At 36.2% G+C, this 25,999-nt stretch overlaps 3 protein-coding genes across 26 annotated transcripts in view; 2 read left to right on the forward strand and 1 right to left on the reverse strand.

The window, feature by feature from the left end:
• Window positions 1–10,339, forward strand: part of KRAS (KRAS proto-oncogene, GTPase) — a 39,309-nt gene extending 28,970 nt beyond the window's left edge. For 2 of the 4 annotated variants that reach the window (XM_082738569.1, XM_082738570.1), the window contains exons 5-6: window positions 789–912; window positions 5,900–10,339. In XM_082738569.1, the coding sequence (XP_082594695.1) occupies window positions 789–908 (120 nt within the window). In that variant the 3' untranslated portion in view covers window positions 909–912; window positions 5,900–10,339. The remainder of the gene's footprint in view (window positions 1–788; window positions 913–5,899) is intronic. The other 2 variants (XM_082738571.1, XM_082738572.1) reach the window with 1 other exon arrangement.
• Window positions 10,340–11,236: 897 nt separating this feature from the next.
• ETFRF1 (electron transfer flavoprotein regulatory factor 1) lies at window positions 11,237–17,924 on the reverse strand. Of its 9 annotated transcripts, none has more exons than XM_082738585.1 (5): window positions 17,821–17,905; window positions 17,331–17,394; window positions 16,489–16,557; window positions 11,778–11,865; window positions 11,237–11,695 (listed from the first exon to the last, which is right to left on the reverse strand). In XM_082738585.1, exons 4-5 carry the CDS (start codon window positions 11,826–11,828, stop codon window positions 11,474–11,476), a joined length of 273 nt encoding a protein of 90 aa, XP_082594711.1. In that variant the 5' UTR covers window positions 11,829–11,865; window positions 16,489–16,557; window positions 17,331–17,394; window positions 17,821–17,905; the 3' UTR covers window positions 11,237–11,473. The 9 variants fall into 9 exon arrangements, with proteins under 9 accessions (XP_082594711.1, XP_082594709.1, XP_082594704.1 ...); XM_082738583.1 differs by having other exon boundaries at window positions 17,317–17,394; XM_082738578.1 differs by having other exon boundaries at window positions 16,489–17,394.
• A 47-nt stretch (window positions 17,925–17,971) lies between these two features.
• DNAI7 (dynein axonemal intermediate chain 7) overlaps window positions 17,972–25,999 on the forward strand; it is a 62,603-nt gene continuing 54,575 nt past the window's right edge. For 5 of the 13 annotated variants that reach the window (XM_082738500.1, XM_082738508.1, XM_082738503.1 and 2 more), the window contains exons 1-3: window positions 17,991–18,112; window positions 21,350–21,367; window positions 24,416–24,488. In XM_082738500.1, coding sequence (XP_082594626.1) covers window positions 24,456–24,488 — 33 coding nt within the window. In that variant the 5' untranslated portion in view covers window positions 17,991–18,112; window positions 21,350–21,367; window positions 24,416–24,455. Of the gene's footprint in view, window positions 18,113–21,349; window positions 21,368–24,415; window positions 24,489–25,999 lie in introns of all 13 variants that reach the window. The other 8 variants (XM_082738507.1, XM_082738509.1, XM_082738504.1 and 5 more) reach the window with 4 other exon arrangements.

Consider the following 25,999-nt stretch of genomic DNA (forward strand, 5'->3'; position numbering starts at 1 on the left):
GGTATAAAGCCATTGTAATTGGATCCTGTTCTAAAAATTATTTTTAAGACTTCTTTCAAATAAGAAAACAAAATGCATTACTACTATTTTGTGTGTGTACTTTAAACAATTCATGGTGTTTTCATATTATGATAAATAGCCCTCATGTAGCATTTTTATTTAAATAATATAGCTGTCCACCCACAAAAATTCCTTCCAGTCTCAGCTCCACTTGTGGGCTCTAAAAATTGACTGGACTGTGTTTTAATTGAATATAGAGCTCAAGATTCCAGTCTCTTGACCCAACTTTATTTTGAGATACTGTGTGTGTGTGTGTGTGTGTGTGTGTGTGTTTTAACTTTAGACATCCCTTTTGTACCATTTTTCTCCTCATTCCCCAGGTAGGGGAGGGTGGGAGAGGTAGGGCTGCTTATTTTTACTAAATCAAATAATTTAAATCTAACTTCAGGTTAAGCTTTGATTAATTCCATGATTAACAAACTAAAATGTTTGCATTAATTGATCCACAGATGCTAATATATGTGCTTAGGTTTTTCTTAATCTCCCCTAATTGCTAATTAAAACTTTTTAAAATTCTAATTCCATTATAAGAAATGATTTTAAAGAACAAACCAGGATTCAAGCCAATATTTTAAAGCTTCATCCCCAGTTTTATTCAATCTGATGTCTGTTTTAAAAAGAAATTCTCATGTAAAGGTCACAATTTCAAACTTCTTACACAAGGCTGTCCCAATAAATTAACATTACCAATGAAACAGACTTTAAAGAAGTTGTGTTTTACAATGCAGAGAGTGGAGGATGCTTTTTATACATTGGTGAGAGAGATCCGACAATACAGATTGAAAAAAATCAACAAAGAAGAAAAGACTCCTGGCTGTGTGAAAATTAAAAAATGCATTGTAATGTAATCTGGTAAGTTCAGCATATTAATTTTGGCAGAAAGCAGATGTCTTTCCAAGGTAACAAAGTAGCAACCACTTTAGAACTACCTAGGTATGGGGTTCTGTATTAAAAGATAAGAAATTGGTAGTTTGTTTCTATAATTAGTTCACTTATTTTTAATCTCATGTGTATAAATTATAATTGATGCAGTTTTCATAGCTGTAGACTACATTTGTCATCGGGTGTAGAAAAAAAAAAGGAAACTGCGTAGAGTAGTAAGGTTGAGCGGTCCAGAAGGTGGGGAAGGGCCCACTCTCAAAATGTATTCTTTTTTTTGGACATTCTGCAAGCAAATACTTGTTCTGCCTGTGTTCTCTAACTCAGTGGCATCAGCATCACTTTTTATCCAAGAAACCTGGAAGTCTTGGGATGACTCTCACTTCCCTCTTTTGCACTCCCATTGGGAGGCAACCACAAATTCCGTTGATGTTACATTTTGACTTTTATCACATTGTTAGTTCAGGTTCCTATCATCTCTTGCTGGGACTGTTATATCCTCTTATTTGGTTTACCTGTTGCTGCCTTTATTCACAGTGCAGCTGGAGAGATACAATGAAAAGAAATGTCGTTCCCTTTCTTTATGTCCAGTCACTAACTTTCTGTTACCTTTGGAATAAAATCTCAAACTTCATAGTATGTAATAGATGCTTTTTTTAACATCTTCCTACCTTCTAGCCTTTGGGCTTATCTCTAAAAAGTCCTTGAAGTTTTCTTTTGTTGGTTGGTTTTTTGTTGTTGTTGTTGTTTTTTGTTTGTTTGTTTTTTGTTTTTTTGTTGTTGTTTTTTTGGTTTGGTTTGGTTTGGTTTGGTTCTTACATAAATAAACACCATGTTATTTCTTGCCTTCCCTTGAGTCTTGGCTGTTGCTCTTGGTTGGAATGCCAGTACCTTTATCCATAGTCTTAATAATTAGCTAACATTTTTTTCATGATTCTTTATTCTCCAAGAATCTTTCTTTATAGGCCTAGACTAGGCATAGTGCCCTTCCTGTGTATTCCCAATATACTGTTCTTAACTGTTATATGCTTGCCATGTTAAATTGAAATAATCTCTTTTATGTTTGATTCCTATACAGTAGAATCGTAGCCAGAATCATGTATTTTTCAATCTTTGCGTGACGATGGCCTAACATGTGCTACCTGGCACATGGTAGCTGCCCATTTGAATTTATTGAGTGGAATTCTCAAGTTTCCTTTTTAAGATTTATTTCTTTTAGAGAGTGTGCGCGTGCACTTTGGTGGGAGAGAGAGACTTTATGCTTAGCATGGAAGCCTGACATGGGGCTCGGTTTCATGACCCTGAGATCATGACCTGAGCTCAAATCAAGAGTTGGACTCTTAACTGACTCTTTTTTTTTTTTTTTTTTAAGATTTTATTTATTTTTTTGACAGAGAGAAAGAACACACAAGTAGGCGGAGTGGCAGGCAGAGGGAGAGAGAAGCAGGCTCTTTGCTGAGCAAGGAGTCCGATGTGGGACTCGATCCTAGCACTCTAGGATCATAACCTGAGCCAAAGGCAGCCACGTAACAGACTGAGCCACCCAGGTGTCCCTCTTATCTGACTCTTAACTCTTAACTGACTGAGCCACCCAGGTGCCCCAGTATTCCTTTACCAACCAACTCATATTAAATTTGGTCTTGCTCAAAAAAGATTTCACTCAGTAGTTTTTACTATGTGGATTTAAGGTCTAAAGTAATCAGTGTATTTCCCAAAAGCATAAAATGTACTGAATAATAGGTTCAGTCCCAAAAGACAGATGCTATACTAATCAGCTAACCTCAGAAGAATAAATAAAGCATGACTGGCATTAATTTTTATTGAGATTTATGAACTCTTAATATTTTTTGAGTATCATTGTATAGAGCAATATCTTAATTTAGAAGTTCTGGTAAAATTTAATATTGCAATGCAATTTGAAAAGTTAAACATTTTTAATAGTAGCCATGAACAGATTTAGGTGATGGATTTTTTTAGTTTTCTCCTCCTATTTTCTTACTAGTAGGTGATTTTTAAAGTTTAGAATATTTAAGAATTTAGAATAAAGTAAGTTTTGCTCTTTAACTTTTTTTAAAAACAAAGGTAGAAGCACATAGTCTTCTAAGATTTCTTATTTGTGACTATGTAGTGCGAGTGTCAAATAATTGGTGGGTATGATGAATTGAATCCTTGTTTCTTCTGGGCATGGATAGCATTTAAATTAAAAAGTGCACTTGGTAATACTTAAAATTTTAAATAAAAGTATTTTTTCAAAATTATTTTCACAGTAATAAATATATACAAATTAGTTTTTCTTAGTTCTAAAATGGCTGGGTTTCAGCAAAATTATTGGGATAATGTTTTTGTCTTTCATGTGTATATGAAAATGACTACTTCCCATATGGAAAAAAGGAATTCAGGGCCCTGTTTTTACTAATTATAACCTATCCCTAATCATTGAAATTGTTTAATTTTTTAAAAAAGATTTTATTATTTATTTGACAGAAATCACAAGTAGGCAGAGAGGCAGGCAGAGAGAGAGGAAGGGAAACAGTTGAAGTGGAATAGACTGCATAAGCTTGTGTGTGGGATCAAAGGAAATTTGTGAAGGGTGGGGAAATTGGACTAGATCCTCTTTTTAAGATTCCATTACCATTCTAAGGATTTTTGATTATAAATTAGTTGGGTTTGCTGAGCTATAAAATAAGTATTCTTTATTGTATCAGTGGAAGTTTCTCCTTTTTATATATTAAAAGGGCTAGCATGAAGGTTTTTCTATATTAAGTCTTGATTGTATTGCTGATAAACTACATTTTATCACTTTTCCTCTCCCCTTCCGGTAAAGGAAAGGCAGGTGTGTGTCAGTAATGGATGTCAGAAAGTGGAGAAGATCAGTGAGTGCAGGTTGGGTGGTGGTGTTTTTTTTGTTTTTGTTTTGTTTTTTAAAGATTTTATTTATTCATTTGACAGATATCACAAGTAGGCAGAGAGGCAGGCAGAGAGAGAGGAAGGGAAGCAGGCTCCCTGCTGAGCAGAGAGCCCAATACGGGGCTTGATCCCAGGACCCTGGGATCATGACCTGAGCCGAAGGCAGAGGCTTTAACCCACTGAGCCACCCAGGCGCCCCGAGGTTGGGTGTTTTATTGGGGACTTTTTTCACTAGACTTCACACAAAAATTCTGGGTTTTATCCTAGAACTATTTATTTACTTATTAAAAGCTTTTATTTTTTTCAAGATCTCTTTTGGGGGTGAGGGGCAGTAGGAGGGAGAGATATCCTCAGGTAGACTCCCTGCTGAGAGGAGAGCTCAGTGTGGGACTCATTTCCGGGACCCCAAGAGATGATGGCCTGAGCTGAAATCAAGAGTTGGATGCTTAACCGACTTGAGCCATCCAGGCACCCCTTAGTGAGAGAGAGAGCACATGGGTGTGCAGGGGTGTGCTGGGGAAGGGCAGAGGGAGAGAATCTCAAGCATACTCTGCTCTCAGCATGGAGCTGGTAATGGGGCTTGATCTTGCGAGCCAGAATCAAGAATTGATTGCTTAACCGACTGAGCCATCCAGCACCCCTACAACTGTTTATTTAAACCTAAGCAAGCATGTCATTCCTACTCTGTTGTTTCTTTAGAAATATTGATAATGTTCTTATTTTTAGATCTATTGTGAAAATTAGTTAAATGTAACTTGAATGAAAATGCCCTGAATTAATTTTATTATATTGAAATATTGTAAATTATCTTAGTAGCAAAGTAAAGGAGAAATCCTATATCATTGTTAAATTTTTAAATTATGTTCAACATAATGTAACTTAATGAATGTATTTATATGAATATTTAACAGAAGTGGTTGAAATGAGAAAAAAACCAGTTTTCATTGTTCTTAAAGTGGTTCAATCTAGACAACCTTATTTACTGGGTATTTGTTCTTAGGACTCCCTCTAGTGTCTGTTTAAAAGCATCATTAGGTTAACAGGCTTAAGAATAATTACTATTCTGTAGAACAGATTTTAAGATACATAGAGGATCATACTTTTTAAATTTTTTCTTGTTTTCTCCTTTTTTAAAAAATTTTGTTTTTATACTTAATCTACTTTTTAATGGGGTCATGACAGGAATTGACTTTTATAATCTTGTATAATTTCAGCATTGCAGGGTTAAAATCTCCAGTTCTGTTACCACTTCCAGAGTGTCATTTTCCACCTGAAAATTATTAGGTCAAAAATTATTCTTACTTGAAATCAGCCAGTACTTATTTATATACCTTGCTTTGATCATGAATAGATGTACCAAAATAACCAAATGGAAATTTCTTTGAAGAAATAGCATTTGCCTTTATATGGCAAACTCCTGGATACATACATAATATATTAAACAGAAACTAAAACAATAAGTAAAAGAGAATGTACTTCAATATTACTCAAATATATTATTTCAAAACTGAAAGGATATTTGAATACTGTTTACTTCCTGGGGATTATTTACATCTAATGGATTTAAGTAAGAATTGAACCCAGAGCTCAAATATTGTTACTGAATATTTATGAAAGTAATATATACTTGCATGGCTTATATCTAATATCTAGAAACTCTGGGATAATTAAGTGTAAATGTATATTTACACATAGAAAAACACAAAAATACATTTGGATTTTGGTGACCAAGGGTGCCAGTATGGACAGATGAGTAGCAAAGTAAGTTCTGGGAAAAAGTTATTTGTTCAGCTTATGTAAGATTGTGTACATTGATTGTCCTTGCCTTTTGTGAGAAATAGTGTTCCTAGTTATGATATTGATGAAATAGTCAGGAAGAAGACATTATAAGAATCCTAAAAGTCTGATACATATTCAGTTGCCTAAGGAGAGATATAAAGTGTCCTTATTCTTTATCAGTATTAGAGTTTCCAGTAGTCATAGTCCTTTCTGTTATCTGTACACCTCAAGCCATCATATATACCCACATTTTAATACTTGTTATGTGTTTCAGGGTGTTGATGATGCCTTCTATACATTAGTTCGAGAAATTCGAAAACATAAAGAAAAGATGAGCAAAGACGGTAAAAAGAAGAAAAAGAAGTCAAAGACAAAGTGTATAATTATGTAAATACAATTTGTACTTTTTTCTTAAGGCATACTTAAGTAAAAGTGGTAATTTTTGTACATTACACTAAATTATTAGCATTTGTTTTAGCATTACCTAATTTTCTGCTCCATCCAAACTGTTAGCTTTTATCTTGAATGCTTATTTTAAAATGACAGTGGAAACTTTTTTTTCCTCTAAGTGCCAGTATTCCCTGAGTTTTGGTTTTTGAACTAGCAATGCCTGTGAAAAAGAAACTGAATACCTGAGATTTCTGTCTTGGGGTTTTTGGTGCATGCAGTTGATTACTTCCTATTTTTCTTACCAATTGTGAACTTTGGTGTGAAACAAATTAATGAAGCTTTTGAATCATCCCTATTCTGTGTTTTATCTAGTCATATACATGGATTAATTACTAATTATAACTTCAGTTGAGATTTCATGATGGGTTTTACTGAAACATTGAGGGAACATGAATTTATGGACTTCTTATAGATTCATCTTACAGGTATAATGTCCTATAGTTTCAGTCACCCTTAATGAATGTAAAGTTACACTGTTCACAAAGGTTTTCTCCATCTTTTCACTGCTATTTGTCATAGTCACACTCCCAAAAATACTATATTTTTTCTATAAAAAGGGAAAAAATGGAAAAAAAATACAAGGCAATGGAAAATATTAAAAGGCATTTACTTTCCATATTAGATAAATTCCTCTAATACTCTGAATAGCTTTTCCTATTGAGGCAGACCCAGTATGTAATGAGGATTATAGCAACCATTTGGGGGCTATATTTACATGCTACTAAATTTTTGTATTAATTGAAAAAATTTTAACGTGTATAAAAATTCCCATAGGAATTAAATAGAGTCTCCCTGTGTCAGATTGCTCTTTCTTAGCATAACTTTAAATCTTTTCTTGATCTTCGGTCTTAGAAAATAGTTTTAATTCTGGTAGTGACATTAAAGATTATTTGGGCCAATTAGCTTTGGTAGATGTTAAAGAGACCAAGGTCGCAAGGCCAGGCCTTGTGTGAACCTTTGAGCTTCATTAAGATTTCATGGTATGGACTGCATCCCTGTGGTCCCCAGTATTGCCATGTGTTGGGTAGTGAAAAGTGAGAGCGAGGAGAGTTTGGATAAGATGCATCCTCACTATGTGGTAGTCCTGCGGACATATCAGGAACATCATTTTTGTTTTTAAAAAAAAAAACCACAATAGAATTTTTTTAAAAGCATTATTTCAAATAAGATTTTGGGGTAGGGGGTGGCAAGACTTTAATTTTTTTAAACAGTGATGTGAAAAAGTTTCCAAAGCTTTAGTATGGTTAGTTCTCAACACTGGCTTAAGTAATATTTCATACACACTTTACAAGTATGATCCATATTTAAGAATAACTAATGCTTAAATAATAAATTAATAACAGTGATTCTTTCAGTGCATTAAAATGTATTTTTAAATATCTGAAGTGAGATGGTGTGTTGAGGTGAAAATATCACTGGACTAGGAAGAAGGTGACTTAGATTCTAGTTACATGTCTTTTACAGCTTCAGTTTTGGGCAAATCACTTGCTATCCATTTCTTCATGTTAAAATAAGTCATCTCAAAGGCTATAACTAGCATTACAACTATGTGATTTACATTCAGTTTACATAAGGATATATCTATTTGTCAGTGTCAGCACAATCTGTAACTTTTTACCTGTGTTTTACCTGTGTTCTAGCGCCAGTCTTAGACAAAGTTGTGCAAGAGGTGAAGTTTGAGTTTCTGTTCTCCAGTAGCAGTACTCCTCTCCCATATTAGTGTCATCTTGCCTGCCTACCCTTCTATATGCCCCGTGACTTGATGCTTTTTCTTTTAATACTTCTAATTCCCCTAACCTCAAAATTTATTGCTGCTTTAGATATCTCCATGAAGGCTTCCCATCAAGTCACATTAGTCAGGCTCAACATAATCTGACAGTTACTGAGGTAGGGTTTGACCTAATAGCTAATTTTCAGGTGGTAGCTATAGCAATTTAATTTTGATCCTTTGAACATCATCTCTTTGCTACCTGGTCCACTAATGACTAAATAGGAAAAGTAGGAATTTTCATACCTGCTATGAAAAGACAGACCTTATCCAGTAGAATTTAATAAATTCATAAATACTGAAGGATTTCCTTAGATAATCTAAAACTAGGACTAGCCCTGGAAACAGTGATACATTCCATTATTTTCGTAAGTAAAATCTTACAATGAAAAATACTTTAAAACTTAATATAAAGCTTACTTTTTACTGGAATTCATATGTCCACCCAATATTTGAGTGCCTATTGGATGCCAGGTACTACACAAGGCACTGGGGATATTACGGTATTTGCAGTGAGGGACATAATCCCTATCCTTAAGTAGTGCTGATATTTTAGAGAGCAGTCTGTAATATCTTAGTGAGGCATTTGGCACATGACCCAGAGATAATATAATGCATATATTAGTTTTGCAAAGAAGTGATATGGTCTCTAAGGTTTCTTCCAGTTCTAAAATAATTGTTTTGCTCTGATTCCAATAAAGCTGTTTAATCAAGCTACTTTATATAAATCACTTTCCTTCATTATTTTAAAGGAGTAAACTTAACTATAATGTTTTTTATTTGGGATAATTATGTGATTTTCTTGGGACAGTTTCAGTACACATTAAATCATATGTCAGATGATAACATTAAAATTCCCAAGTGTGTAATATTCTAGTTGGTCTCTTTGTATCATAATTAAAATAGACTTAAATATTGAATTCAAAAATAGTTTTATTTATCTGGGTATGAATAAACAGATGCCTGAACTAATTCACAGAAAAGGAAATAACTGTGTAAAAATCAGTCCAATTTCTGAAATGCTATGCTAAACTACATGTTTATGGAACATTATCTAGATAGGGTGTTAAGACTTTATATAGTACTTGCTCTTGTTTCTATACAAGAGAAAGAAATGGCCATATTTCAGGAATTGCAGTGCATAACTGAGGGATTTTTAGGACTCTTCAATTTTTTGATGTAGCTGGGCAGCTTTTTTAGGCAGTGGTAATTATCCTTTATTATGTGAATTTTGAATGGCTTGACAAAAGGTTTGTTTTTGTAGAGATTTTAAAAGGGGAGCGATAATCCTAGAAAGAAATATTATGTAATTATTACGGCCTTAAAGATAAGAACCCTTGGAGTTGAAAAAATTGCTAAAATTACATAGTTTTAGACATTAATTGTTTGTGGAAGAATGTAGCAGAAGTATGTAGTATAATTTGAGTGAATATTCCCAATTAGGAATTCTAGGTTCTATTTTAACTGAGTCACACTGCATAGGAATTTAGAACCTAACTTATAGGTTATCAAAATCTTTGCCACCATTGCACAATTTTGTCCTAATATATATAGAAACTTCGTGAGGCATGTTCAGTTGCAGTTTGCACAAGTTCATCTCATTTGTGTTCAGTGACTTTTTTCTTCTAATCATATTTTTCCAAACAATACACATTATTTTTTGGTAGGCAATAAAAACTGTCATTTCCATTGTTAAAAAGTAATTTCTTGATAACTGTATTAATGGTTTTTAAAAAAGCCATCAGTTACTTTAAAACTGAATTTATATTTAATAACTTCTGTGTTAGTATTGGGTAGCATGAAATCTGCATTGAAAAATTGAATAGCATACAACTGGTAGCTGTAAATTCCTTCATAAAATGAAAATTATTTCTTCCTAAAGATATATTTACATCAGTTCTTGAAGAATAGTCATTAACAAGATTAATAATTCTTTTAGTTTAATAGTTTTAAGTGCCTGTTTGGGATGATGATAGGCAATTTAGATGAATTTAGGAACAAAGTTCCTACTTGCAGAAATGTCCATTACAAAGGGTCCCCCTCCCCATAGTGCTAAATGGGTTATGTAATGTTTTATCCAAAAGTTTCCAATTCCACTGTCTTGTGTTTTCATGTTGAAAATACTTTTGCATTTTTCCTTTGAGTGCCAATTTCTTACTAGTACTATTTCTTAATGTAACATGTTTACCTGGAATGTATTTTAACTATTTTTGTATAGTGTAAACTGAAACATGCACATTTTGTACATTGTGCTTTTTTTTGTGGGACATATGCAGTGTGATCCAGTTGTTTTCCATCATTTGGTTGCGCTGACCTAGGAATGTTGGTCATATCAAACATTAAATTTAAAAATGACCACTCTTTTAATTAAAATTAACTTTTAAATGTTTATAGGAGTATGTGCTGTGAAGTGATCTGAAATTTGTAATATTTTTGTCATGAACTGTACTGCTCCTAATTATTGTAATGTAATAAAAATAGTTATGGTGACTATGATCGTGTGTACTTCTTGACAGAAATTTGAAACATTTGCCTCAAAGTTGATATGGAATCATTTATAAGCCACACTATATTAGTGAATCTTTTGCAGCTTATGTGTTAGATATATTCTTTATTATTTGTGAAAGGTGCTGTGAACATTATTTTATAGGTTTAAGTGTTTGCTTAAAACCATTTTAGATTTAGGTCCATTACTGTGTTAACTTATTTAGAAGTAGATGTAAAACAGATCTGCTTTTGATGAAAGAACAGATTAACATTATTTATTACTTCTTATCAGTAAGGGTAATTGATACACAGGAGGTGATTTGTTTCAAGACTGAAAGGGAGCCAGCAGCAAAATTAGTAACGGAAGTTTTTTGTTTTTGTTTTATTTTTAACATTTATTTATTTATTTGAGAGAGAGAGAGAGAGGGATTACAAGTAGGCAGAGAGGGGGGGAAAGCAGGCTCCCTGCTGAGCAGAGAGCCTGACACGGGGCTCAATCCCAGGACCCAGAGATCACGACCTGTGCCGAAGGCAGAGGTTTAACCCACTGACCCACCCAGGCACCCCAATAACGGAAGTTATTAAATAGGTATGTATATAATGCCAGTTACTGGCAGCCTACTTCAAGATCAGAAATAATCTTACTCCATACATATTATTTCTATAACTGCACTTAAATCATTACCATGGTTTTGCAGTGAACCTTGAATGTGTGCTGTTAATGTACCAAATATGTTCAAAAATAAGGTGGCACTCCTTCGATAGTTACAGGACATTAGTGGGCAAGAAATTATTTAGCTTAGTTAAATGGATTAAATGTCATTCTTTTGTCAGTAAAATGGAGAAAGAGGCCTAAGAGTAATAGGTAAAAAAAATTTAGTAAGTTGAAATTAAGTACATTCAAAATTGGGTACTCGTTAATTTTTAATTGGTAGTTGGCTATATTGCTGATTTTGTATAAAAATTAACAAAGGGTTGCTGATAAAGCTTTGTGAACCAAAGTTGCTTATTTTAGTTCATTAAGGCAGCTCAGGTATTTTTTACATAATGTGTACATCTTGCCATTTTAAGTTGCAGATACTGTTATATCTGGTGTACATAAAGAGCTGGCACTGAATTCCAGTCAAATTATAGTAATATAGATCAGTTAGTTTTGTTGGTATCTGAATAATAGCGTTGTTTCATCGCTCTGTATTTCCTAAGGAAGTATAAGGCTTCTAGCTCTTTCATTACAAATTCACCCCGTCCAATAAGTTCTTTGATCTTCTCTGGGTCCTTCACATCTTTGTTTTTTAGGAAAACATTCTTCAGACGCCTTTTAAAATAGTCTGCTCCTTTTGGATAGTCTCGTCCGAGATACAGCAGCTTAAAAAAGAAAGGTTAATATATTTCTAAACGATCTGTATCTCAGTAACATATGTATAAAACTGGCAACATAATTACTTACATTTTTATAAAGATTCAGTACTTCTCCTCTCAAAGAATTGGCCATTTTCATTTATTATGGAAAGTAGCCACTTTTATACATAACATACCTAAAGAAAAAGAAAAACCTTTGTAAATAACTGCACTGTAGCCCCCAAAAAGAATCAAAGATTTTACACATTGGGAAAAAATGGTAACTTGTTTTTTCATTCAATAAATACTTATTGAGCACTTAGGTTCCAAGTACTGGGACATAGCTATGAAATGTCAGGTAAAATACCTGCTCTCACAGAACTGACATCTCCTATGGGAGACATAATAAGCAAACAAGAGAATTATGAATTGTGTAAGTCCTATGAAGGAAAATGCGTAATGAGAGAAAATGAATTGTCAAAGATAGTTATGTAGGTGTACCTTCTTATACAGAGTGGAGTGAATTAGATTTGAATCCCAGTTGCATAATGTTACACAGGTTATTTAACCTTTATGAGCTTCAGTTTCCTTACTGTTGAAAGGAAGACTGTCCATGTTGCTCTCAAGGCAAGACCAGACTCATTTGGAGGAAACTGTAAAGAGGCCTAGTCATATCTAGACTCATTTGGAGGAAACTGTAAAGAGGCCTAGTCATATCTAGACTGGTGCTACCTTAAGAAAGGCTGAAGAGTAGAAGCTGAGTGTGGGAGTCAAGTCAGTTCACAGCTAAAGGTAGATGGGCAATAGGAGTGGTAAAGAGACCAGTGAACAACCCCTAAGCGAGTCCATGTGTGACAAGCAGGCAACATCCAGTGGAGTAAATTATGCTTTATGTGTGATTTGTTAGTGCTACTAGGGAAAGGTGGCTCCTTAAAGGCACCATGATAGTCTAAACATAAAAAATAATTCCCATTACTTGTTCCGGTTGTGGGGATTAAATCATAAAATTCCTAATACCATAAGGATTTAGTTCATGATAGGCCCAGAGTAAATGTCTCTGTCTTGTATAAACTTCCTTAAAATTCTGTTATTCCTATTTTCCCAATGACCTAAGAAAACTTAGACTTTGTCCTTTATTGACAATTATTTTTGAAATTGTTTTGAATTTATTGAAATGTTTTGAAATTATTTTGAAATAATCTCAATCTTGCAGGAAAGTTGCAACATATTTCCTGAACAAGAATTTAAGGAATATACTTAAGAATTTGAGAATTGAGAATAAGTTGCTAACGTGATAAACAATCAGTGTGAATACTTTGCAGTGCCATCCAACAGAAATATAATCCAAGAAACCTATATAATATTACATTTTCTAGTAGCCCATATTAAAAAATAAAAAAATTTAATATATTTTGTTCATATCCAAAATATTATTTCAATGTGTTCTGTTAGCTACATTTCAAGTGCTTATAAGTATCAGTGGCTTAGGTGCCACCATACTGGGGAGCACAGCTTCAGAGTATAGTTTCTGTGAACAATGACATTTTCCTATAAAACAGTACAACCATCAGAATCAGGAAGCTAACACTACTACATTACTACATGAAATCCACAACCCCTTCATGTTTTGGCAATCATCCCAAAGATGCCCTTTATAGCAGAAAGTTCAATCCAAGATTACACGTTGCATTTAGTTTTCATGTCTCTTTAGCCTTCAGTCTAAAACAATTCCTCAAGTTTCCTTGTCTTTCATGAACTCCATACTTGCGAAGATCACAGGCCATTTATTTTGTAGAATTGCTGGAGACTACCACAGATGTTTAAAGTGCTCAGAAATAACAGAGTAGCCTGGGAAGGGAAGCAAGGGACTGGAGAACAGGAAGGGATCAAAAGGCAGGAAGAAATCCTTGGGGATAATGGAGATATTTATTATTGTGATTGTGATGATAGTTTTATAACTGTAAACACATCTCAAATTTATCAGATCGATTTATACTTTAACCTACTGTATGTCAATGATACCTCAGTAAAACTTTTTATAAAAACTGGTGTAAATGTGCTGGCAAAATGTTAAGAGGAGGGCTGGTAGACAGTGAGGTACACATGGAAATAGAGATCTAAACCACAAGGCTGCTAGTTAGTGGTCAGGGTAGGTGGTTCAACCAGCCACCAGTCAAGCTGCATAAAACCGGTATGCCTCTCTGGGGTGGGAACCCTGGTTGTAAACGCTTATTTTAAATTTTTTAAAAATATACTTGAAAGACTCCTGCTTCCAGGATGGTAGCTAAATGAAGTCCTTTTCATTTCTTGCTGAAGTTAATCATTAAGTCTGATTCTCTGAATTCTCTTTCTTAAGGGGGGAAAAATCACATGTGAACAAATATTATTTCCATTCTATCCCTAATTCCCCATTTTACTAGTAGTTTTAAAGCTAATTCACATAGCAAACATACAGTGTAGCAGCACAATTCTTTTTTGAGCTTTCTTGCAATTTTCTGTTATTCTCCAAATTGCTTTTTCTGCTTTTGTCTGGATTGCTTCTGAGCTTTCTTCCCAAATCTTTTTTTTTTTTTCCCATTTTTACAAGTGGAACCGTTTAAAAAAAAAAAAAAAAAAGCTTTTTAGAAGATTTGTATACATGGTTGCAACTTAATAGACTCTGAGCTTCAGTTAGGATGATCAGAGTGTAACCTTTGTTGGGGAACGTCTGCAGTCAGTCATTCCTCCTGGGCTGATCAGACTCGCCAGAGAAGAAACTTCCAGTCTGCTGAGAATTTGCCTATGCAATCTTAAGAAATGGAAGAAAAATGGGGGCCTTACATTCAGCATTACGTACACCAAATTTAATTTCTGTTTTCAGTATGGTTCTCATGTACTTAATATACCTGAGGACACCCCAATGCAGAGAATAGTATTATTTGGTCAGAAATATATCTCCATGCTTCTCTGGAGTGAGAGGTACAGTTCCTCCGGAGGTGTTTTTCAAATAGCTTTTACTTAATCTCTTTGATTTACTTCATTCTTCATTTCCAATTCCATTGACCCTGTTCCAGTGCCTTTTGAGAATTATGCAGTATAAACCGGGCTTCTGGTGTGTTGAGTCACACTCATTCATCTGGTCTGCAGCTTCTAAAATTTTACTGTTGTCATTTCTCTTCTCACATTTTAAAATTTATTTTTATATCCCTTCACTGACGATCAGTGGAGTTTTGAAAGAGAATGAAATTAGTAGGGTACATTTAATTTATTTTCTGTTAACCTAATTTCCATTTTAAAACTTTGTTGTTCTTATTTGCTGAGAGCCAGTTTCCAGCATGGTTTAATCTTATTGAAGAATGGCTCCTAAGAATCACATGCTTTAAAAATGATTCTAAATCTACGCAGACATACATTCAAATTGCAAATTATAGCCTGTTTAATCTTATGGCAAAGAACACAGTTTTAACTCAAAATTTATAATATGTAAACGCTTAAATTGTCCTTTTAAGCTATTGCTTGTTTTTATAAACCGTACATAATAAAGGATTTACCCAGCAAAAAATGTAGCTGGTTTGACTAGGGTAAAATTGTCCTGATCTTTGATATGTTAATGTATAGAAATTAAGGCAGTTTGGTTTATGTTGACCTTCAGGCATTTAAGTTCTTTTTTTTTTTTTTTTAAAGACTATTTATTTATTTGACAGATAGGGAACACAAGCAGAGGGAGTGGGAGAGGGAGAAGCAGGCTTCCCACTAAACAGGGAGCCCAATGCAGGGCTCCATCCCAGAACCCTGGGATCATGACCTGAGCAGAAGATTGATGCTTAATGACTGGCCACCCGGACACCCCCACGCATTTAAGTTTATTAGCCCTTGGGAGAAAAAGGTCTCCTTGGGCTCACCTGCTGAAGTTAAAAGTGCAGCAGGGAAGGCCACATGGGTGGCTCAGTGGGTTAAGCCTCTGCCTTTGGCTTTGGTCATGATCTCAGGGTCCTGGGACAGAGCCTCACATCAGGCTCTGCTCAGCGGGGAGCCTGCTCCCCCTGCCCCCCCCCACCTCTCTGCCTACTTGTGATCTCTGTCAAATAAATAAAATCTAAAAAAAAAAAAAAAAAAAAAGTGTAGCAGGGATCTGGGGCTTCTCCTTAACCGTACATGAAGTCATGGAGGTTACTGCTCTTTGTACAGAGCCAAGCTATTAGGGACTGAGAGGAGCCCTCTATCATTCTGAAAATGTGTGTGGTGGGCAAGGGGAAGGAGGTAAAATCCCCACTGACAGCTTTTTTCCCAAAGACTATGGGCTGAGGAGTTTAGACTTAACCAACTCCAGTCCTGGGTTAACTAAGACTTGTCATTTTACTGGTGACCAAAGCTGCTGTTACTCAAGTCTTCCTCATGAAGTTCAGATGGCAATAAAAGCTGAAGGAAAATGGGCAAAGAAAGGCGGTGTAATGTTCCTATTTATTGGCTTCTGGTAGATTTTGACTTCAAACAGCTGATACACATTTCCCCAAACCAGTTAAGCCCAAAAATCTTCACATTAAAAAACTCTTTTGGGGCGCCTGGGTTGCTCAGTGGATTAAGCCGCTGCCTTCGGCTCAGGTCATGATCCCAGGGTCCTGGGATCGAGTCCCGCATGGGGCTCTCTGCTCAGCGGGGGGCCTGCTTCCCTCTCTCTCTGGCTGCCTCTCTGTCTACTTGTGATTTCTCTCTGTCAAATAAATAAATCTTTAAAAAAAAAAACAAACTCTTAACACCAGCTCCAAAGGATATGTCATCAGAGAGGTAGGTGGCAAAAGACTTTTGCCCCCTGACTGGCATTTGGCTTGATGGAAGCATACCTAGGAGCCAGATTATAGAAGGGAGTTGAAAGGCGCTGGCTCTATGTTCAGAATGCTTGGATACTATGCCTGTCGGAAGGCGAAGAGAGAACAGGAAATCACCCTTACGCCTAGGCAGCTTGCAGGAGAAGTACTAGAGGAGAGCCAAACTCACTGTGTATTTTTACAGCACAGTCTAGTGTGTTCTCACACATCCCTAGCACTTCTTCCTCAGAGGGAGGTGTCATAGAGCGAGAACTCCAATGTCTTCTCCCCTAGAGGCCTATCGTTTCAAGGTAATGTGGGATTCCCATTAACACCACTGCATGCCCATCCATCCTAGCTGAGCTGACTGAGGTTTTACACCATAAACATTATTAGTGTGAAACACTGAATCAAAAAACTTCCATACCAGATGGGTTCAGAACTCTGTATGAAGTCGACATTAAGATTTTTTTTTTTTTTCTTGCTACCCAGGATTTGGGGATGCAATGTAATAATTGACAATCTGGATTTCTATCACAAGACTAGCTCCGTAATCCTTACCCACTACTATTTAATACATTGAGTCAGTACAGCTGGGAGAGAACCTTGTAAAATTAGAATTCAGAGATAAGAAATGGTGCCAATGATTTTAAAGTATCCGATGTTTTGTCAAGCTAAAACAGGAACATTAAATCACAGAATTGAGAAGGTGGAAGGAGCTTAATTTCTTAATTGCTTAATTTCTTCTAGTTTTTCTGCTGGTCTTAATTGCCAGCGTTTCTTCACGTGGGGAGGAGACAGATTCTGAAGGTTGCGCTATCCGGCTAGCAGTTAGCCTGTGACCTTGGTCTTAATGAGTCTTACTGGGCCCCAGCGACCTTCAGCTGCAGGAAATCCTTTCTCCAGGAATCGTTTCAAGTCATTTCCAGTCCTTGTTTCGAGCTGCTCTTGGGAAAAACGGCACACACATAACTTGCACAGAAAGTAAACCGAACCGTGTGCAGAGAGAAGAAGCCAGAGGTCCTTAGTTTCAAAATAACTAACCCTCTTGGAACCACCGCTTTCTCTTAAATTGCCCATTGAGCCCCGTCCCCAAGCGGGCCTACGCTGGGGTGGCCCAGGCAGCCCACCCTGGTGCCAGTCACGTCACCCAGTCCCGTAACCCGCGTCTCCCTTCCCTCTGGAAACCCCTCACACGAAGATTCGCCCCAACACGCTCCCAGGGAGGAAGACAGACTGTCAACGTCAGAAGACGTTCCGAAACCCTACGCCGCACCCGGTGGTCCCTGCCCAGACCGTACTTCATCACCTCCAGACCCCCGGATCTGGAAGACCGAATAAAACGTCCCAGCGCCTGCACTCACGCACTTTTCGGCATTCCACAGCCGTAAAGCCCTCCGACCGCTTCGACTCCCGGGTCTGTCAACAGCGACGCGGGGCGGGTGTCGGTGCTAGGCAGCCAGTCAGAGCAGGGGGCGGGGCGCCTCACGGAAGAACCCCAGCGCGACTGCGCGGACCCGAATGCGAGGAGGTGCGCTCCTCCCTTAGGCGCAAGTGGGCGGGGCTTGTCGTCCCGACAACCCGGGAGCGTTCGTCCACACACTCTGAGCTCGGATTTGGTGGACCACCGCGGCACGGAGTCTGTGCTGGCTGCAGAATGGTGAGCAGGGCAAGTGGGGGCCCCAGGTGAAGGAGCCAGCAGCGATTCACTCGTGTAAAAATGATGTGTAGGAGCCTGACATATTTTAGAGGGGAGCGGATGGATTTAAGAAAGAACCCTTACCGCGGTGGGAAATCGGCCTTCTGGTCCGTGGCCTTGCGGTCCGGGAGCTCAGGGACAGACGGGAGTCACAAACCACTTTCTGCAAACGGGGGATGGCCAGTGCGGTCAAATGGTGTCCTAATCGCGCATTGTTGATAGGTTTAAGAATTGGCCTCAACCTGGTAATTTCCAAGAACGATAGACCTTTCCATTAAATGGCTTTTTTCATTGGCAGGTTGGCGAAAATGTGTTTTTGTGCTTCCTCGGTAGTTAATTAAAAGCTGTTGTAATTTATTCTGCTTTGAAAAGTCATTTTATGTGGTCTTTTGTGGAAATATGAATTGTTTTGTGAGCCAAATTACTCAGCTTGCCTCGAATTTTTAAAATATAATAAAGCTGCTTGCTTTGTTTTAATGCACTCTTCAGCCCTTTTGTCTTTTTCCGGAACACAGACCAACCTGCCCCATGAGATGATCTCTGTTCCCATTTTCTTTTCTTTTCTTTTTTTTTTTTTTTTTAAGATTTTATTTATTTGACAGAGATCACAAGTAGGAGAGAGGCTAGCAGAGAGAGATGGGGTAAGCAGGCTCCCCGCTGAGCAGAGAACCCGATGCGGGGCTCAATCTCAGGACCCTGGGATCATGACCTGAGCTGAAGGCAGAGGCTTAACCCACTGAGCCACCCAGACGCCCCTCTGCTCCCATTTTCTTAAATGTGACTTCCCTCTTTTGTGGTTTAAACCAAAGGAAGTAGAAAATGTATTTAATTATTTAATTCATTAAGGGGAAATACAGAGTGTATTCTTTGTGTCTGACACTAGGCTAGAAGTTGAGGATCTAAGTGAATATTACATCCCCTCCCTGCTATGGGAGACAGGCTAAACTAATAAGAATACAGATTTTTTACTGTAACAGTTGAAATGTCTGCAGTGGAGTAAGACTAAGTTGGAAATGATAAAATTGGGGTGGGAAAGGGCACAGAAAGGGAAAAGCAATGCTTTTCAAACTGTATTTTAAAGTATGAAGAATGTCTACTGCATCTGGATTGCTGTTAGGTTGCAAATTCTAGGAACAGACTGGACACCAAACAAACCTACAGTATTAGTTTCCTAGGGCTGCCAAGTAACAAAGTAAACTAAGTGGCTTAAACAGTAGAAACTTACTGTTTCGCCATTCTAGTGGCTGTTAAATCCAAGATCAAGAAGGTGTTTTCCAGGGCTCTGCTCCCTCTGCAGGTGCTAGGGAGGGATCTGTTCAGACCTCTTCCTAGCTTCTGGTAGTTCCTTGGCTTGTGGCAACATTCCCCCCTTCTTTATGTGGTGGTCTTTCTGTGTGCATGTCTGTGTCCAAATTTCTCCTTTTTATAAGGACACCAGTCGTTTTGGAGTAGAGGTCATTCTGTTCCATTATTATCTCATCTTAATTTAACTAATTACATCAGTAACCACTCTAGTTCTAAATAAGATAAAATTTGGAGGTACTGGGGGATAGAACGGGGATACAGTTCAATGCTTAATATCTACTGAATTGTGGTGGAGGGGGGAAGTGCCACAGGAATATGCATTTTTTTAACAAGCCCTCTGAACTTTGAGAACCACAGTTGACTCTTGAATAATGCTGGTCCACTTTGAACTATAGGAATCTACTTATAAGCAGGTTTTTTGAATAAATAAAGTACAGGACTGTTATGTATTCTTTTTCTTATTTTTCTTAGTATTTCTTTTCTCAAGCTTATTTTATTTCAAGAATATAGTATATAATACATATACAAAAATATGCATTAACTGTTTATGTTATCAGTAAGTCTTCTAGTCAACAATAGGCTATTAATAGTTAAGTTTTGGGGGGAGTCATAAGTTATATGTGGATTTTTGCCTGCATGGGAGTCAGGACCCCAAACCCCACATCGTACAAGGGTCATCTGTACCGTAGTACATGATGCTCTTTTTATGTTTTGCAGGAGGTGTTAGGATAAGTACTAATCCCAAACCTACTTCACATAAGAAGCACTAGTGAGATAATAATTTGCCTATCTTAAAATATGACTTGAGAACAGGAACAATACTGTTTGCATATTTCTGTTTTATAGCACTTTTTTCAAGATGGGAGTATATTAACTATTAATTGATAGTAAATATGATAATAAAAATAGAACCCAACTGTAAAAATTATACGAGAGCGAAGTCTCTACTATTCCTCTTTAAATCATCTCCATTGTCCCAGAGCATCCTGTGTGTAAATCGTTAATTAATATTTGCTGAATGAATTAATGAAATATATGTACTTTCAAGAAGATAAAATCTGCTTCATGTCACTTTCAACATTTATATTTAATACAGTGATAATCTTGTAGTTTGAACCAGTAATTTTTCCTGGAAAAGTCTTCAGAGGTGGAATGTGTATAATCTTACAGTCACATGATCTCCTACAGAGTCCTTATCAGATATCTAATGGACACATGAGCCTAATCAAGAAATTACAAGTAGTGTTAACTGAAAAACACATGTAATGAGAAAGCTAATGGTAAATACTTATTGCAATATTGTGCTTTCCAAATTAATTTCCAAAGAATAGATCTGCTTTAAGATTCATTGCTTGAACAGAATCTTTTTATCATAGCTTTGCCTGCTTTAAATTAACTGATTCTTTTTTCTATAAAATCAGCAGTCTAATTTTACAGAAAGATTGTTTATTTATGAGCTCATTTCCACACTTTCAAACTTGACATCATTGCCTATATTTAGTCAATCACTGTTCCTTGGAACCCTTTAGACCAGTATCTCCCTGACTGCTGCTCTGCGTTGTGGTAGGTCATTTCATTACAGATGGATCACTGAGTGACTGTCATAAGGAAGAGTGTAGGATTTTAAAAATGTAGAATTTTAAAAAGATGCTTCAGTGGGTGAACTATTTTTTTTCCCTAGACCTGCTTGTAGTTTTGTCTAAATTCTTTTTAAAAAGACTTTATTTTGAGATCATTTTAGATTTACATGAAAGTTGCAAAGATGATGCAGAGAGTTTCCTATGGTTTTTACCCAGATACTTTTAATTTTCACATTTTATATAATATTGGTGCTTTTGTTAAAAATATCTGAGTTTTAAAATTTATCATTCCTCTTGTTTTCCCAACTTTCAGGGTCCCAAAGCAAAAAAGGTAGGTAGAAATTATTTTCTCAAAATAGATAGTTTTATAAGCACTGACATTGTATGACTAGAACTTTTAAATATTTTTCTGGTTAGTTTTATTATAGGTTATAATAGAATTTACTAAGCTTACTTTTTAGATATTAATGCTATTTAAATCATGGGTAATCCTTTACAATACAGGACATCCTTCAAATTTGACATAAAAAGATACTTCTGGTTTCAAGTCTTTAATTTTTACTTGTACCTAGATTCAAGGTTTTTAATTAGTTGTTCTCTAGAAAATGTTAGATTAGGAACCCTTTTTCTTTATTCTAGACAAACACAAAAATTTAATTACAAAACCTTAAGAGTGGACCCTAAGGTAATACGTCTTTAAATGGATTGCATAGTAATGCATACTTGATGTTCTTTTATAATTTGTAGAAATTTGAATTGAATAAAGGATGTCTAGAATGCCTTCTTTTCTTTTTCACTTAGTAGATTTATACCTTAAAGTGGAGATTATAATCTCTTTTTTTTTTTTTTAAAGATTTTATTTATTTATTTGACAGAGAGAGATCACAGTAGACAAAGAGGTGGGCAGAGAGAGAGAGAGGGAAGCAGGTTCCCTGCCAAGCAGAGAGCCCAATGCGGGACTCGATCCCAGGACCCTGAGATCATGACCCAAGCCGAAGGCAGCGGCTTAACCCACTGAGCCACCCAGGCGCCCCAGATTATAATCTCTTGACTGGCAAGCCAGGTTTAGTCCCTAACAATATTTTGTTTGACCTGAAAAGTTTTTTCATTAGTTGCCAAATTATTTTCATACAAAAATGTGATTCCCATCTATTCTTAAAAAAGGGGAAACCTACGATAACATTGGGCCTATAGTCCTGTAAGGCAGCAGTTGGCTAGACTGAGTAGCAGCCCCTCCCTTTAGAAATGCATAAACTTTTTTTTCAAGTTTGCCATGACCAGACTCCCTACTTTATTTACCTTCCTGATCCCAATAGGGATTTGGGGGGGGAGGGCCCTGGGTGGCTCAGTGGGTTAAAGCCTCTGCCTTCGGCTCAGGGTCCTGGGATCAAGCCCCGTATTGGGCTCTCTGCTCAACAGGGAGCCTGCTCCCCCCACACCATCCTCCCTGCCCCTCTGCCTACTTGTGATCTCTGTCAAATAAATAAAATCTTTAAAAAAAAAAAATAGGGATTTGGGTTTGGAATGCTTGATTTAAGGCATATTTCTTAAAGTCACTTCTCTGTAAAATTTTCTACCATTCTTTCTTCCATAATAAGTTATGCTGTGTTCTTATAGCAACATTCATTTGTTCATACCTCAGTTATAACCCTTATATCATTTTAGTATAATAATTTATAATTGTGAGCTGTCTGAGTCAGGAACATGTCACATTAATTTTTATGTTCATAGTATTTAGCGCAGTGCCTGGCACATAGTAGAAATTCAGTCAATTATTTGTCTAATGAATATGTGAAACCCATTTACCCTGCCAACATTTAAAAACATCTGGGCCCGTGACCATTTAAAGGAAATGCTTGTTTAAATGTGCATGCAATATTTATACAATTAAACATTTCTTTAAGAGATGCTTTTGAGTGCCTTCTGTGTTTGCTTCTCCCAGCCATTTGCGCCCACTACCAACCTGAAACTATTTGAAGGGCTGTGAATGTAACTGAACAAATTTTATGAAGGCTCTGGACACATTCTCATGGAAGTATTGTGGAGGATTAGAATTATTTGTATGTGGATCTGTGATAGTTTATTGGTTTGTATGGATTTTCATTTTTGGTTTTAGATAGTGAAATCTTAAGATACATTGTTTTCAATGTGAAAACTCACTGTTCTAAATGACTTTGGTGCTTAATCGTGTGAGCATGGGTGCTAAATAAATATTCCTGGATTATTTTGTTCAGAGTGTTGTATCCCTGAGAGAATGGTGATAGGAAGCCTATGAAATTTGAGATCAAACATAAGGAATAAATCACTCACTTTTAATTTATTCCATTCTTAAAGATTGTGGCTTGGGGATTGAGTCTGTAAGGGAATATATAGTAGAGTTAGAAAAGCATTGAAACATATATTTTATTCTTTCTGATTTGTCACAGATTTTTTTTTAAAGACTTTATTTATTTATTTGACAGACGGAAATCACAAGTAGGCAGAGAAGCAAGCAGAGAGAGAGAGAGGAGGAAGCAGGCTCCCCGCTGAGTGAAGAGCCCGATGCGGGACTCGATCCCAGGACCCTGGGATCATGACCTGAGCTGAAGGCAGAGGCTCTAACCCACTGAGCCACCCAGGCGCCCCTGTCACAGATATTTTTTAAGGGAAAAGTAATAAATGCACATGGTACAAAATTAAAATAGCATAAAAATGGAAAATTTCCTATTACTCAAGACTGGGAGAACTACTGCATATCTTTTCATAAATTGTTTAGGCTTTAAAAAGTACACATACATCCCTTTCCTTTCCACAGATGGGAGCATTCTGCACCTTCCCTTTATCATTTTAATGATATTATATTTCATTAATTCTAGGATACTCAGCTTTTTATACTTTAACATTACTAAAATTGAGATGTGTCTTATAGTCAATATCATCTTACAATCATCGTCATCCTGGATTGACATCCACTTCTTCCAGAGAGGATGTTTGCTTCTGTCAGTCACACAGGTTTACTCATGTGTGATGCTACTGTAAAGTGTCTGCTTGAGAGTTTTTGGAGCAGTCTAATGGTATCAGTCAAACTGCAAATCCACATGAGCTGACTTGTGGATTAAATTTTCAAGACTTTTTTTCTTCTTTCTATTCCTTTTTAGGATTAAGATCTACAGGTTTTCTTGCTGTATTTTTCTGTGTTATGGGTTCACTTCTCATTAGTCATGTATCCAGCTTTGTGCAGGCATCTCCTTTGAGACTCCCATCTTGGGCATTCCCTTTGTTGGTAGTAATAATTTAAAGGTACTTCTTACATCTGATGGCATCATAGATTGAATAGAAGAAGTATGTCTTTGGATCTTTTAGTTTCAGCATGATGAGATCGTGTCACTTCTTTTTACAGCTGCATCATGTTTCATTGAAAGTATGTATTACGATTTTTTATGTTGTCTCTCTTTTTTGCTACCACAAACAAGGTAAGAATGAAGATCATTGTATATAAATCCTTGCAGATTAAGGGACGAATACTTATTTCATTGATTTAGCAGTGTTCTAGATATTAAGAGAACAGTAGCAAGACACAGTCTTGATCTCCTGAAACTTACATTATTTCTTTATGTATACATATTTCTTTGTCTTACATTATTTCTTCATTTTTATATTCATTTATATTCACTTAATTTATACAAATTTCTTTATCTTACATTATTTCTTCTTCTGAAACTTACATTATTTCTTTATCCACTTTATTAAGATATAATTGACATATAACATTGTATAAGTTTAAGGTATACAGTGTAACAATTTGACATACTTATATATTATGAAGTGATTACCAAACAAAATGTTAATTATACATCTATCATCTCACATAATTACCTTTATGTGTATGTGTGGTAAAAACGTTGATGATGAACTTAGTAATTCTTAAGTATACAATACAGTATTGTTAACTGTAGTCAGCATTCTGTACAGTAGATCTTCAGAACTTACTCATCTTGTAAATGGAAGCTTATACTCTTTAACAAATATTTGCCCATTTCCCCCAAGCCCTAGCCACAATCACCAGTTTATTCTGTTTCTGTGAGTTTATTTTTTTTTTATAGTGTTTGTCTTTGGTTTATTTCACTTAGCATAATGCCCTTAAGGTTCATCTGTGTTGTCACAAATAGCAAGATTTTCTTCTTTTTTATGGCTGAATAATATTCCATTAATATATATTTATCCATTCATCTATGGATGGACACTTCATTTGTTTCCATGTTTTAACAGTGCACATGGGGGTGCAAATATCTTTTCAGGATCGTGGTTTCATTTTATAAAGCTTATATTCTATCTGGGGAGGTCAGGTGAGGTATATAATTTCAGATAGCTTTCAAAATACAGAGAACCAAGGAAGGGGTCAGTGAGAAATATGGGGTTGGAAATGGGTGGTGATGCTATGTCATATGGGGTGATTAAAGAAGTAAAGTTTGAGAAGAGACTTAGATGATGATTTTCTAAAAACACAAAGATTTTCTAAGGATGCCAGGACACAGATAGTTTTTTTTTCAGTTTTGTGGAAATAAATTTCTAGATTATCTACTTCCATATTTCCCCTTTCCTGGGAAAAATCTGTCATGAAGTCCTCCCTTTTCACAATTACTCTCTTGCTTTCCAAAACCAAAGTGGATTTAAATCTTAGTGTTTCATTGCTGCAGGGCCTAGACTATGAAACTAAGGGACAATTCAAATACTATTGTTGGCAAAGCTCTCTCTTATCAAGGTACCAAGGGACTTTTTGTCTTTTGCTCTTTGTAGTGAGATGTGGCATTACAGGTATTAAGATAGTCTGAATTTCTTACATATTGTAGTCTGAAGTTGTGGAACTAGTAATAATTTTTAGTGACGGTACCTCTGAGATTATTGTGCAATGATGTTGCAAAAAACCCTCTCACAGTGTAATTTATTGATAAAACTTTGACTCCAAAAAAATACTAATTTTTTA

The sequence above is a fragment of the Mustela nivalis genome, assembly GCF_964662115.1.
Source record: "Mustela nivalis genome assembly, chromosome: 7".
Lineage (NCBI taxonomy): Eukaryota > Metazoa > Chordata > Mammalia > Carnivora > Mustelidae > Mustela > Mustela nivalis.